The sequence below is a fragment of the Solanum tuberosum genome, unplaced genomic scaffold, assembly GCF_000226075.1.
Source record: "Solanum tuberosum cultivar DM 1-3 516 R44 unplaced genomic scaffold, SolTub_3.0 scf00045, whole genome shotgun sequence".
NCBI lineage: Eukaryota > Viridiplantae > Streptophyta > Magnoliopsida > Solanales > Solanaceae > Solanum > Solanum tuberosum.
Genome location: NW_006238972.1, coordinates 130371 through 145827, shown reverse-complemented (window position 1 = coordinate 145827; position 15457 = coordinate 130371). Strand labels below are relative to the sequence as shown.

Here is a 15457-nt window from a genome sequence, read left to right as displayed (position 1 = left end):
AGGGGGTAGCAAGACTCAAAAGAAGTGGTGGAAGCTAATACCATCATGCATATGGTGGTCAGTGTGGAAGGAAAGAAATGGGAGATGTTTTGAAGATAGATCTAATTCCATTCACAAAGTAAAATGGAATTGTTTGGTATCTTTACTTTTTTGGTGTAAACAACTTTGCATAGAAGATGTAGATCAAATTATAGAATTAATAGGGAGCTTGTAATTTCGCTTAGGGCTGTAAATTTTGAAGGTGGCCAGCATGTCCTTAATGCTGAAGAATACAACTTTACCAATGTTCAAAAAAAAAAAGAAAATACAACTTTACTACAAGCAAAAAAAGAAGAAGAAGTGTAACTCAATAACAAAACAGCAAATAAACTAAGGAAAAATAAATAAAGATATAACAGAGCAGCAACCAGCATACACCATACACTGTATAGAAATAGAAAAAAACAGAGCAGCAACCAGAAATAGAAAAAAACAGAGCAACAACCAAAGAGAAGAAGAGAAAAAAACAGTGCAACAGTCGACACTCGACCAAAGAGAAGAAGAGAACTTACCTCGCAGCAGTTGGAGGGAAATATTTGAAGTTCCAGAAGTGCAGCAGCCCAATATATTTTCAGATTTTTTTTAAAAAAAACCTTGCAATTTTTTTTTTTAAAACCCTAATTAGCGCCTCTTTCTTTTAAGAGCGCTTCTCGCTTCAACAGTTGAAGCGCTCGCTTTTTAATTATCACTTCGCTTCAAGGAAGAAAGGCGCAGTGGGTGCGCCTTGCCTCGCTTCGCGCTTAAAGCGCACTTTTTGTCGCTTTTCACAACACTGTGTGTTACTATGGTAATGGTGCTGCATATTTGACATACATATTAATATCTTGATTCTCTTTTTATAAATTTGTAATTAGTTCATACTGTGTATTATTAAGAAGAGTAAGCAAATAATCAGCTGAATTCTTCACATAATGAATAAGATAGTTATACCATATAAAGTCTCATATATAACTTTGAAAGATTTCACCTGTCAATCTACAATGGTGGAACCCATTGATAGGGTTTGTCTAGGAGAAAGACAAGGTCGATGCTAGAGCTGGCAATTCCAATCCATCTTTATAAAATCAGCCCATTTTACCCTTATTCAAATGAGTTGGATCACTTGTATTTGAATTGGGTAAATATGGGTTTCAACTTATTGTTAGCCTATAAAAATATGGACAAATATGGGTATCCGTATTTTGCCATTGTAAGTCGAACTCTAATATAATATATTTCTATAAGAAGGAACCAAAAATACACATTTTAATTAATTGAAGGCTAAGGGGGTGTTTGGAAAAGTTGAAAAGTGCCTTTAAGCACTCATTTTAGGCCAACAAAGTTTTAAAATAAGCCAAAAGCCAAAAGCCAAAAGTAGGGTATCCCCTACTTATGACTTTTAGCTTTTGATTTATAAGTTACTTTTTATAAGCTTATCCAAACGGGCACTAAATATGTTGAGTCATTTATTCGAAATTGATATTCTCATATCAGTTTTTCAAAAAAATCAGTTTTGCTCTTTTTTTGATGTTGGGTTAGTTTTTATTTACTGTTTTTCCCCTTTTCTTTCCTTTGCCATTATTTTTCTTTCCATTTTTTGCGTGCTCCTCCTATATCACTAAATTGAAGGATTTTTTGTTTGTTTTTACTTCCTCCTACATAGTAGTTTTTTTTGTCAATTCGACCATGGAAGTAATTAACACCTCCTTAAAAAAATTGGAAAGCAGATGTTTATTGCTTTCAAGAGACTAAGATTAACATGATTGTGGAGGACATTGCTAAATTATTGTTGCCTACTAGGTGGATGAAATGTGGTTACCGGGAAGCTGTTGGTATGAGTGGGGGAATCCTGATCACGCAGGATAGCAGGGTCTGAAATGGGGCATTAGTAGAGACTATTTAATTCGCCATCACGTATAGATTTGACTCTGTCCAGAACTCCTTCACTTGGTTCCTCACTGGGGTGTATGCACCCCATACCAGAAGTGAGAAACTAGAATGTTGGGAGGAATTAGCAGCTGTTAAGGAGTTATGTGGGGGTCCATGGCTAGCTTGTGGAGACTTCTATACAGTCAGGTTCATGGCAGAGAGGACCAACTGCAGCAGGATGACAAATGTCATGACAAATTTTTCCAGGTGGATTGAAGATATGGAACTTCATGATCCTCCATTGAATGGAGGGAAGTTCACTTGGTTCAGAGGAGCCAATCATAGAAGTGAAGCTAGGTTGGGCAGGTTTCTGTTTTCTATGGAATGGGAGGAGTCCGGCAAAAGATACTTCCAAGAGTAATATTTGATCATAGCCCTCTAGTCCTTAAATGTGGGAGCTGGGATAAGAAAAGCTCAAGCTTTAAATTTGAAAATCGGTGGCTTAAGGTAGATGGATTGTTTGATCTGAAAAGTGGGTGGTGGAATGAAATGGTGGTAGTTGGCTGTCCTGATTGTAAGCTTATAAGAAATTTTAAACAAAAGCTCGAAGTTTGGAGCAAAGCTACTTTTGGTGAACAGGTGAGCTGGAAAAATAGTCTGTTGAATGAATTTACTGAATTGGATTTGATTCAAGATGATAGAATTCTGACTGAAGATGAAATGATGATAGTAGTAGTGGAACTGGAGGAATTGGTTATGAATGAAGAAGCAAGTTGGAGGCAAAGGTCAGAGTCTTTTGGCTGAAACAAGGTGACTATAGTACTAGGTGCTTCCAGAGAATGACTTCAACTCATAGAAGATACAACACCATTGATAAACTGGTGGTTCAAGGGGAGGAGATTCAAGATCCAGAAGGTATCAGGCTGTCTATTTTAGAGTTCTATAGCAAACTCTATTCAGAATCAGAAACATGGAGACTATCTTTTGAGATGCTATGATGTCCTAAAATTACACAGTAGGAACATGAATGGTTACAGAGACCTTTTACTAAAACAGAGGTGCTTAATATCATTAAGCAATGTGATGGTGATAAAGCACCTGGCCCTGATGACTTTACAAAGCAATTCTTCAAGGAGTGTGGAAGCATCTTGAAAGATGTCTTGATGCAAACAATTCATAATTTCCATCTTGAAAAATGGCTATAACACTTGCACCAAAGATGCCAGGAGCAGAAGAGTTAAGGGATTTCAGTTCCACCTATCAAACAATTTTTTTTTTTTGATAACCGAGAAATCCGTCTGTGACCCGCCCTTTGGACCAATCACAGCCTTCTAAACTCGGTGGATAATGGGCCCGCCCCTCTACCCTTCTCCACTTAAATACCGGGCTTCGCTTTGCATGGTGTGGGGCTTGAACCTGTGACCTAAGCCACAAATCCTCCACCTTTTGCCACTTAGGTGGAGTGTATAAAATAATCTCTAAATTGATCATTGACAGAATGAAAGCTGTCATGGGTTGTTGATGAGCAGCAGATGACTTTCTTGAAGGGTAGACCGATTATGGATGTAGTTGCCAATGAGTTGGTAGACTCTAGGGTGAGACAGAAGACACCTGGAATCTTGTGCAACTTGACATTGAGATTCTAGAAGATATGGGGTATAGCACCTTATGGATTAGTTGGATAAGATTCTACATCTCTAATGTAAAATCCTCCCTCATTAATGGCAACACTAAAGGACAATCACAAAGGGGTCTTAGGCATGGTTACCCCATGTCACCATTCCTATTTATCCTAGCCATGGAAGGTTTAAATCACATGATCAGATTAGCCAAAGAAAATGGGTGGATCAGAGGTTTTTGTTCTCAAACAAGTGGGGGCAGTGCTATGGAAATCACTCACCTTCTTTATGTAGATGACTCCCCTAGTCTTATGTGATGCAAAATTAGATCAGATAAGACTTCTTGAGCTATCTTAACAATTTTTGAAGGCATTTTTGGGTTACATGTCCACTGCACAAGAGCTTTATTTTCCCTGTTAACCAAGTGAATAATTTAGAGCTGCTGGCTGAGAATCTGGGTAGTCAGATAACATCACTACCTACCAAGTATCTTGGCATGCCACTAGGTGCAAAGAACAAAAAACTTGAAATATGGAGTGAACTACTGGAGAAGTGTGTCAAGAAATTAGCCAAGTGGAAGAGCCAATACCTATCACTAGGGGGTAGGTTGACCCTCATCAAATCTGTGATGGATGCCCACCCTATCTACATGATGAGCTAGTTTCCAATGCCCAAAAGTATTGAGAAGAAGATAAACAGATTAAGGAGGGTCCTTCCTATGGCAAGGAAACAAAGAGAAGAGAGGCTATTATCTGGTCAAGTGAGATTTACTGACTAAACAGAAATCAAGGGGTCCTGGGCATTAAAAATCTCAGTATATAGAATGAATACTGTAAAAGTGGCTTTGGGGGGTTTTTCACTTATGGTATGGTTTTGTGGAGAAGGTTTATTTTAGATAAATATGGTATGCTAAGTCAATGGGCCACTGGGGAGGAGTTGATTTCTTGAGTGAGCATTGGGTTGGGGAAGAGAACTTGAGAAGTCTTTTCCCTCAACTTTACATTGTGAGCTCACAAAGGAATGCCTTAGTCTCACAGTCGTGGATCCCCCATGGTTGGAATTTGATCTTTAGAAGAGTACGAAATGATTGGGAAGTAATAGAAATTGCTAGGCTTCTTCAGGTGCTGAACAAGGGGTCTTCTCAATGAAGTCATTCATATGCTACTGGAGGAGGAAAAATAGCCAAGGCAATACAGAATTATGGCCTATGGCCCTGGAGGCTAATTTGGAAGGTTAAAATCCCTCTAAAAGTATCTTGTTTACTTGGTTGGTGATAAGGAAACATGTCAAATACATGAAGTGTTACAAAGAAGAGGTTTCCAGATTTGTTCAAGGTGTTTTATATGCAATCAAGAAGCAGAGGTAAACAACCATTTATGTCTTCATTGCAAAGCAACTACATCTATGGAACATGTTACTATGTATTGCAGGTGTCAGTTGGGTAATGCTTTAGTCCACCATGGAATTACTCAATAGTTGGAAAGGCATTGCAGAAGAGGAACTAGTGAAGATGGGTGGAAGACTATCCCAGCTTGTGTTTAGTGAACGTTGTGGAAGGAGAGAAATACCAAATGTTTTGGAGGCAAAGGGACCAATAATTAGAAGATTAAAATCAAATGCCTTAGTTTACTTTATTTGGTGTAAACACGATATGATGGGGGATACAATTGATCTAGTTGATTGCATAGGTAACTTGTTAAGTTTTTTGTGTACTCTGCGTTGAGGAAAGTGCAGTGCATGGGTTGTAAAATGAACCTCATCATCCTTTTATTGAAGAGTTGTCTCTGAATACAAAGATACCTTTACTCAAAAGAATATAACTTTGAAATCTTCCAATAGACTTAACTTCATATTCTTATTAATGTGTTGGCAAGATGTTATGTAATAACTCAGAATAATTCTGAGAAGTTTGGGTTTAAGTCTTCTTATAGTTATAAGGGATAGCTGCTAATCAGGGGTGGACACACGTGGTTGGAAAGATTTATTAGATATAAATGTATAAAATAATAAATAAAAACAAAATTACAGATAAAAATATTGATATGTGGGATCAATTATGACAAAAAGGGGCAACAGAACAATGGAACTGGGGGTAGGCAATACAACTCCGATTCTGGATGAAACTAAAAATCCTAAGCTGGAACGTAAGGGGGGTAAATGAGAGTAGCAAGAGGAGCACCATCAAATCTCTCATTCAAAAATGGAAAGTCGATGTTTTGTGTTTGCAAGAAACAAAAGTAGAGAATTGGTCTACTACATGGATACAACAAATATGGGGTAATAGGTGGGCTGACTGGGCAACTTTAGAAGCAAGTGGTACTAGGGGTGGAATAATAATAATTTGGGACAAGAGGCAGTGGGTCAAAACAGACACTCTCCAAGGCTCTTATTCCATATCTTGTATGCTAGAGAGCATTCAAGAGGAGTTCAGATGGTGTTTTACAGGTATCTATGGACCTCACACAGATTCGGAAAGGGAAGAGATGTGGCACGAAATTGCTGGAGTTCGGGGGTTATGGGATGGACATTGGGTATTAGGGGGTGATTTCAATGTGTGCAGATTTGAAAGCGAGAAATTAAATTGCTTGAGAAGGACTAGTGCCATGAGATCCTTCTCAGACACCATTCAGGACCTTAACCTGATTGATTTGCCATTACAAGGGGCTCAATTTACATGGTCTAGGGGTGATAATTTTGTGCAAGCATCTAGAATTGATAGATTTCTCATCTCCACCGAGTGGAGTGACTCATTCAAGGATGTAAAACAATCAGCTCTCCCAAAAGTAATCTCTGATCACAAACCTATTCTACTTGAATGCGGAGACTGGGATGTTAGCCCTTCATACTTCAAGTTTGAAAACATGTGGCTTCAATCAGAAGGGTTTCTAGAGAAGCTAGAATATTGGTGGCAGAGCTACAATATAGTGGGCAGGGCGGACTTTGTACTACTTCAGAAACTGAAAAGGTTGAAGAGGGATATAACAAACTGGAACAGAGAAGAATTTGGCAAGGTAGAGACCAGGAAAACCAGAGCTCTAGATGAGCTGGCAGCTTTTGAGCAAGCAGCTGAGAGTAGACAATTAACAGTTCCAGAGCTTATTCAGATGATGAACCTGAGAATTGAGCTTCAACAACTAGTTAAAGCTGAGGAAATCTCATGGAGACAGAAATCCAGAAAAAAAATGTAAAATATTTAATTGCATATATAAATATCCAAAATCTCAATAACAATAACATTCATTAGCAATGTCCCTCTTTTTGTTAGCATCTGACGTCATTGAATTCACTATTTATGGACAAATAAATACTATATTAATTAGTATAAAGCTAAATTAAGTAGGGAAGAAATAATTATAGAAGGATCAAATTATTATTTTTTAAATATAGGCAGATTCCAGCCCAGTGAGCAGAGCACTACAGTCTACCACAGAAGTACAGAACCAAGCATAGTCTCAAACTCTAAATACTGAAAAACAGAGTAGTTCCACCCAAAAAAATATAATAGAGTAGTTCCACCAAAAAAAAAACAGAGTAGAGACTAGAGAGTAGAGAAGAAGAAGAACTAGAAGAGAAGAAGAGAAGAACTAGAGATAAGATTTCGTACTTAAGAAAGAGCAGCAGTCGCGATTGCAATTCGCGAAGAAGAAGTCTCCACGAAGGAGCAACAATCGCGAAATAGGAGGAGAAGAGGAGGAGCGTCTTGCGAAGGTCAAGTTTGCAAAAATACCCAAAAAAACCCTAATTTTGGCTTTTATTTATGAAGTCAGACCTTAAAAAAAATAAAAAAATAAAAAGGCGACGCCTATTGCATCGCCACACCACGTCATCTTACGCCTTTCCGTGCGACGCCTTTCTGAAGTCGCCTCGCTTCGCCGGAAAAAGGCGATGACCCATCGCCAAGGCGAGGCGCCTTTCATAACACTGCCCTGGCCCCTCCCCTCAAAAGTACTAAACTGTCACTCACCAGAAAAAAAGGTGATTGTCATACCGCCCAATAGGCAGGGGATTTTATCTAGGTCATTGAAGATCTCATTGATTGTCCACAAATCAAAAAGTTACACAAACTCGTTATGACTGAACTTTTACTAACATTGCAAGACAAATTGAATGTAGTGTCAACCATGTCTTTAAACAGGAAGACACTTCACTGATAGTCCAGAGAGTTAGAAAGAAATTCTACCAACATGTCATCAAAACAACAGGAAATTAATAACGTGAATTTGTGGAAGGGATCCACAGAAAAAAGTTAGTTTAGGAGCTAAACTCAAGGATACATATTTCTTTAAGAAACCGACGACAATAACACATTCATGACAACTTATTTTTGTGCTCCATAATATGTCTCACAACTTTTAGCAACTTTTAGCAACCTTACTGTATTAATAAAGTGACTCTATTTTCTTGAAGACAAACCATGTTCAGTTTATAGTTACTTATGAAGACAAGTATTTAACAGCCAGCTTGTTCCTCTGCTCTATGTGGCTTCAGAGTTGGAGAATATTGTCAAGATACTGCGAAAGACAATTAACAGTTCCAGAGCTTATTCAGATGATGAACCTGAGAATTGAGCTTCAACAACTAGTTAAAGCTGAGGAAATCTCATGGAGACAGAAATCCAGATGCTTATGGCTCAAAGAGGGAGACAAGAACACAAAGTTCTTCCAAAAAATTGCAAATTCTCATAGAAGGGGCAATTGCATAGACAAACTCAAAGTGGGAACTGAGATCATTGAAGATAAGCATAGGATAAAGCAAGAAACTGTTGATTTTTACGAAAGTTTGTACACTGAACCTGAACAGTGGAGGCCTTCAGCCAACTTTTAGGGCATTCCATCCATCTCAGTTGAGGAAAAGTTTAATCTGGAAGCAACTTTTCAAGAAGAGGAAGTATTGGCAGCTATTCAGTCTTGCGCTCCCGACAAGGCACCAGGGCCAGATGGGTACACAATGGCATTTTATCAGAAATCATGGGACTTCATCAAAGTTGACATACTGGCAGCTATGAACCATTACCATCAACATTGTTGGATGGTTAGATCATGCAATGCCTCCTTCATAGCTCTCATTCCCAAGAAAAAAGGAGCAATAGAACTCAAAGATTATAGGCCAATTAGTTTAATTGGGAGTGTCTACAAGATCATAGCTAAAGTCCTGGCAGAAAGGTTAAAGACAGTTATGGGAAAGCTAGTCTCTAAACACCAGAATGCTTTTCTTAAAGATAGGCAAATCACTGATGCCTCACTGATTGCAAATGAGGTTCTTGATTGGAAAATAAAAAACGGAGGGGCGGGCATCTTATGCAAGTTGGATATAGAGAAGGCCTTTGATCAGTTGAATTGGTCATATCTTCTTTCCATCCTTAGGCAAATGGGGTTCGGTGAAAGATGGATCAATTGGATCAATTTCAACATTTCTACAGTAAAATACTCAATTCTCATCAACAGAAGTCCAGTTGGGTTTTTCTCCCCACAAAGAGGTTTGAGGCAGGGAGATCCACTTTCTCCTTTTCTCTTCATACTTGCAATGGAGGGTTTAAGCAGAATGTTAGATAAAGCCAAGCAATTGCAATGGCTGAATGGTTTTGATGTGGGGAGCATGATCACTACAAACATCTCTCATCTGCTTTATGCAGATGACACTCTGATATTTTGTGAGGCAAACAGGAGTCAAGTTCTCTATTTGAATCTAACCCTTTTGATTTTTGAAGCCCTCTCAGGTTTGCACATCAATATGCTAAAAAGTGTGATCTATCCTGTTAATGAGGTGCTAAACTTGGAGGAATTAGCAGGTATCTTGGGATGTAGTGTGGGTGAATTCCCGGCAACCTATTTGGGGTTGCCATTGGGTGCAAAGTATAAGTCAACAGCTATATGGGGACGAGTTATTGAGAAGTTTGAGAAAAAACTTGCCTCCTGGAAGATGCAGTACCTATCGACAGGGGGCAGACTTACACTGATCAACAGTGTACTTGATAGTATTCCCACATACTATATGCAACTTTTTCCTATTCCTGGCAAAGTGTTGGAACAACTTGACAAGATCAGGAGAGATTTTCTATGGGAAGGGAATAGTGAGAAGCACAAGTATCATCTGGTGGAATGGCCAAAAGTCCTTCTTCCTAAACTACAGGGGGGGTTAGGGATCAAGGATTTGGCGCTGCATAATAAGTGTCTACTTATGAAATGGTTATGGAGATACACACAGGAGGAACATGTTTTATGGAAGGATGTGGTCAGTGCAAAGCATGGGATACAGAGTCATTGGTGCACCAGTCTTTCAAAAGCACCTTATGGGGTCGGAGTCTGGAAACACATATGCAAGCTATGGGAGAAATTTTCTCAGCATAAGCACTTCACAGTGGGGAATGGACTTCATATCAGATTTTGGAAAGACAAATGGCTTCGCAACACAGTTCTGATGGATGATTATCCAAGTCTTTTCAACTTAGCCAGGGATCCAGACTCAACAATTTCTCAAAATAGAGATGGAGCAACCTGGAGCATTATGTTTAGAAGGAATATGCAGGATTGGGAGTTTAATGACCTGATCAAACTACTACAGACTCTACAGAGTTTCTCTCTCAACACTCAGGCAACAGATCAGTTCAAATGGGGTACTACAGGAGACGGGAATTACACAGTGAGTGCAGCCTACAAGCAGTCAAGAGCATTTAATGCAGTCACTGACCACTGGCCATGGAAATTAATTTGGAAAATCAAGCTACCGCCCAAGATCGTCTGTTTTTGCTGGACTGCACTATATGAAGCATGCCTAACTCAAGACAACCTCTATAAAAGGAAACGCATCATTGTGAATGGATGCTACTTATGTCAGAAAGCAGCAGAGAGCAATAGGCACCTTTTTCTGCATTGTACTGTTACAGCAAAATTGTGGAACATGTTTTACTCTTTTTTTGGACTCAGTTGGGTCATGCCACATAGTATCAAAGAAGCTTATGAGAGTTGGTGTTGCTGGAAAGTTGACAGCACCATCAAACAGACTTGGAAGATGATACCTGCAGCAATTTTTTGGAGTATTTGGAGGGAAAGGAACAGAAGATGTTTTGAAGGTCTATCAACTCCTTTACATTCTCTCAAAGCGGAATGCCTTATGTGTCTGTACAGTTGGGTTAATTTGTCCTATGTAGATTCCCTGGATAGTTTTTCAAATTTTGTTGGCTCCTTAGTTTTAGCATAATTGTACTTGAGCCAGCAGACCAACTGTTTTTGCTTCTACTTTTGTAACTAATTTGCATCTTCTTGATGCCTTCAATGGAACATTTACTTCATCAAAAAGAAAAAAAAAACAAAATTACATGATTAAATAAAAGCTGATGAAACTACTATAAATATAAATATATAGAATAATAAGCAAAAGGCACAAACTGCAAAAAGAGCTCTATGGTCTATTTGGGCTTTAGTCGCAAAGTGCAAATAGAAAAAAAGTACTAATATATATATGTTTAGACAGTATAGTCTAAGACTAATAAATATAAAGTATGAATAACAAATATATGGGCAAAGAAATTGATTTTTTTGATGATAAAGTGAAATACCAATTTTTTAGTGTCGCCTCTTCAAGGAACACACATTCGCAAGGAAAAATTTGTCTTGGAGCCTTAATGATGACACTGAAGCACACATTAATTGAGATGAAATGCTTAACCTGTTTTTAGCCTTGCTTTAGGGCTTAAGGGCGGCGGTAAAACACTGCTAAAAGTGTGCTACTCCCTATAGACATTTATTTTTGCCCAAAAGCTCAGTTAAACACCTCAATATTTAACAATAAACACTTTTGACCTCCCAAAAATTTGGCCAAACAAGCTACAAGTTACATCTCAAAATTCATCTAATTTGGGAGAAAATGTCAATGAGTCGGAACAATTGACTAAGTGAGTTGAAAGTACCTTAAATATAAAAACAAGCATTTAGTACTAATTTTAATAGGGTAATTAAGAATATATTTCAAAAGGTGAAAAAGTTGAGAGTTTTGTAGTAATAAATTATCTTTTTTAAATGTGATGTTGATAGGAATTGTTTATTTTTCTAAATGGCGACTCTTGTGAAAAAGATTATGTGTATGACACTGCTGCTAATGATTAGATTATCCACTTAAGCACTAACGAATAAACTTTGCATGTGGGAATCATTTGCTGTTATTGGGAAAATGTGGGAAGACTCTCAGACCTAGAAAGAGGCCACAACTAATGGATATGACAATTTGATAGTTAACATTAGACATATGTTACAACCCCCTAATGTAGATCTAGTTATGTGATGCTTCAAGATAAAATTAGATGTTTTCTTCCTACGACCTATGGTGTTGGTTCGTTAAGAGAAAACCTATAATCCCTTGAGTTAAAGTACTCAACAATTGGAATAATTTTCTGCTTATCTTTCCATGAATTCAAATAACTTTAAATACAACACTGGTGGATTAAACACCCTCCTAATAACAAAGAAATAACTTCCTAGTACTATTGAAATGAGAAAGTGGAGGAGTAACCTCCTTACTGCTAATAACTGCTACAAAGAAATAGGAAACCTAATTAATATATAAGGTGAAGTAATCCATTCTCAAAAAAAAATATATAAGGTGAAGTAATCTACTTTCTGATTTGTTTAAAAATTTCCATGCGTAAACGGTTGATAGATTAAAGGGGTGCTAACATTACTCCCCTCCTTCATACTCCCCTCCTTCAAATCATGCTTGTCCTCCAACGCCAAGTGTGGGAACTAGTAAGTACTAGTATTTCCCTCTTTTTCAGCAAATTGTTCCTCGTCGTGAATGGAATCAATCCAAAATAATTTCTTACACTGATAGCCTTGAGTGAATAGTTCATAATTGAAACTGAGTCCCTTGAGCAGTCTTTCATCCATTTCAGATCTTGTCAATTTCTTCACAAATCTGACAGGTTGTTGAGGTGAAAAATCCATTGTCTTTGATCTACAAACATCTAACAATTGCGAACAAAGGGATTGTTCCTTGCGTTCATAAAGTCAGGAAATACTCAGTCATATCCAAATTTGGAGAATTATGCAACTCTACCTCAATTGCTATGTCATCGGCAAGACCACTTGTGTTAACTTTAATTTGCGGCACTTGTGTAAGGTTACCATCCCGCAAAACCTATTGCTCAAACTTTTCTTGGTAATCTATCGGATCCAATTTGGCGTAACTTAGCCGATTCTCCCAATTTTTGACTTCTAATTGGTGGTACAAAACAAAGGTTGCATTGACCTTTGAATTCATCCAAAGAGCATTGCTACATATCTTTCTCTAGTTGAAGAAACCAAAGTTGTGCAATTCCTTCCAAATGAAAAGAAGCAAGTCCAATTTCTTCTTCTTCTGGTGATTGTTGGTGTCAAAAGAAATGCTCGCACCTGTTCATCTACTCCAAAGAGTCCTCGTGGCTACGGGTGGGCTTGGTACGGTATTGAAAATTTTGGTTCGGTAATTTGGTTTTCGGTATTTTGTGGTACGGTAAATCGATTAACATAGTTTGGTCAACTTCAACTTATCTATATTCGTAATCGTATAATAAAGAATTATGACTTTGGCTTTTAAAGAAACGTCTCAATTATAACATACTAATACTTGACACATGTAAAAATTTTCAAAAGAAAGTACAATCAATTCTCTTAATCAATCAATCACCCAAAAAGAACATTCAAATTAAGATAGAGTAGTCAAAATTTCAACATCTAAATAATTAGGTACTATTTTATATATTTGTTAGTATTATATAGCTACATATATATGAATTTTATATACTTCGGTACGGTATTCGATATTTCGATATTTTTTATAAATACCAAATACCATACCGAATACCAAACTTTTTAAAATGCATACCATATACCATACTATCCAAACCGCGGTGTTAAATTTTTTGATTTCGGTATGGTGTTTGGTATCTATTATACCGTGGCCACAAAATCGTGGAAAATCCAACTTTGTATATTTTGGAATGATGGAATTCCAACAAGTTTTTGATCCTAAACCAGCAACCATTGCTTTACCTTTTCAACCTCGATTTTGACTGCCATTTTCAGGTGCTTCAACATCTACATTTGAATTTTCTAAATCCTTTATGAGTGAATCGAAGCAAGCATTTATGGCTTCCAGTCTTGCTAAATTGGTTGCATGTTTTTCTTGGAACAAGTCAACAATTGTGCCAATTGTTGCTGGATTAGATTTCTCATAATTCCCATCTCTGATACCATGTTATCGCGGTCCCCTGATATTGATCTAGTTATGGGACGTTGGAAGATGAAATAAGATGTTTTCTTCTTACGACCTATGGTGTTGGTACGTTAAGAGAGAACGTGCAATCTCTTCAGTTAAAGTACTCAGGAATTGGAATAATTTTCTGCTCATCTTTCCATTGAATTCAAATAACTTTAAATACAACATCGGTGGATTAACCACCCTCCTAATAACAAGGAAATAACTTCATACAACTACTGAAATGAAAAAATGGAGGAATAACCTCCTTAGTGCTAAGAAGAAACAGGTAAACATAATTAATAGATAAGCTGATGTAATCTACTTGCTGATTTCTTTAAGTTTTCCATGCGTAAACTGTTGGTAGACTAAAAGGGGTGCTAACAACATACTATTAAGTACAACGCTTGAAGTGTGGGTCAGACACACGTCAAGAGTTCAAGTTTGTTGCTACAGGAGCCTGGTATATAAGTGGGAGCAGGGACGCTTGAAGTGTGGGTCAGACACACATCAAGAATTCAAGTTTGTTGTTACAAAAGCCTGGTATATAAGTGGGAGTAGGGTAGAGGTACAGGCTCATACTTCCTAGAGTTTCTAACTTGTGGACCAACTGCCTTGGGCCAGCTAGAACTATTTGTGGTCATAGTGTTTTGAAAGCTAACAATTTTCAAAGTAGGTTTTGTTTGACAGTTTCTTGGATTTAGTCGCTCAATTTGGCGTGAACACCGCAATCACACACACACAAACATTTATATATTTGAAGGACAGTCTATTGGATATAGGTGTGGACAATCTATTTCATATAAACACTGAGATGAAATGACATAACTTACAGAAATTAAAGTAGATCTTGATACGACACTCTGTAAAGTAACCCCAAGGATTATTCTAAGGCCAATTTGCTAATTCTAGTCCTCGTACTTGACTTCTGGCAATTAAAACAATCAACACACCAGTAGATGGCTATAAATATTGAGGCAGTTGAAACACAACCTTAATTTGTCAAAATGCTTCAGTTCTGCTTATTTACATGTGTAGTAAACGTTAGCAAGCTTCTCGTCCTTCAGGTAAGTTTTCCATGTTTTTTCACGGTAACATTGAAACAACACTCTTATATAACCCCAGCTTTGGTTTAATACCAGTAAATGACGAGCTAAAAGCTACGGGGCACTTTGAATACATGGATCTTCGAGTTGATGAAGCTGAACATAGCATGGAAATGCACCTTCCATATCTTGCTAAAGTTTTCCAACGGTATACTTTTCTAAATTAAATTTCACTTGTATGATTGTTTTATTCAGAGATAACTGTTAAAGTTTCCAAGGCAGGTATCCAGTGAAAATTGTGCCCATTCTGGTTGGGGCTCTTAGTGCTGAAAGTGAAGCCCTTTATGGACGGTTACTCGCAAAATATGTGGATGACTCAAAGAATTTCTTCTCAGTGTCTTCGGATTTTTGTCATTGGGGATCAAGGTGAGTTTCATTCATCAATGTTGCATGTAGTTATATGTTCTTCATATACAGAAAATCTGATCCGTGTATTGATGGCATACATTCTTGATTGTGGTGAATGAATTCTATTCCCTCTCATTAAAATAAGTTGATAATTTACCTGAAGATTGAACTTGAATGTTAGTTATTTTTGGTGCATTGGGATTTTTCAGGATTTGATTTGGTAGTCTTAGACTGTTGGATTGGCTTTTGGCTTATGACTTATAAGCCAAA

At 37.6% G+C, this 15457-nt stretch overlaps 1 protein-coding gene across 1 annotated transcript in view; it reads left to right on the top strand.

Moving 5' to 3' along the window:
- Positions 1-15457, top strand: part of LOC102597501 (protein MEMO1) — a 25442-nt gene that overhangs the window by 8522 nt on the left and 1463 nt on the right. Inside the window, exons 5-6 of the mRNA XM_006343450.2 lie at positions 14876-14987; positions 15062-15205. Of these exons, the coding sequence (XP_006343512.1) occupies positions 14876-14987; positions 15062-15205 (256 nt within the window). The remainder of the gene's footprint in view (positions 1-14875; positions 14988-15061; positions 15206-15457) is intronic.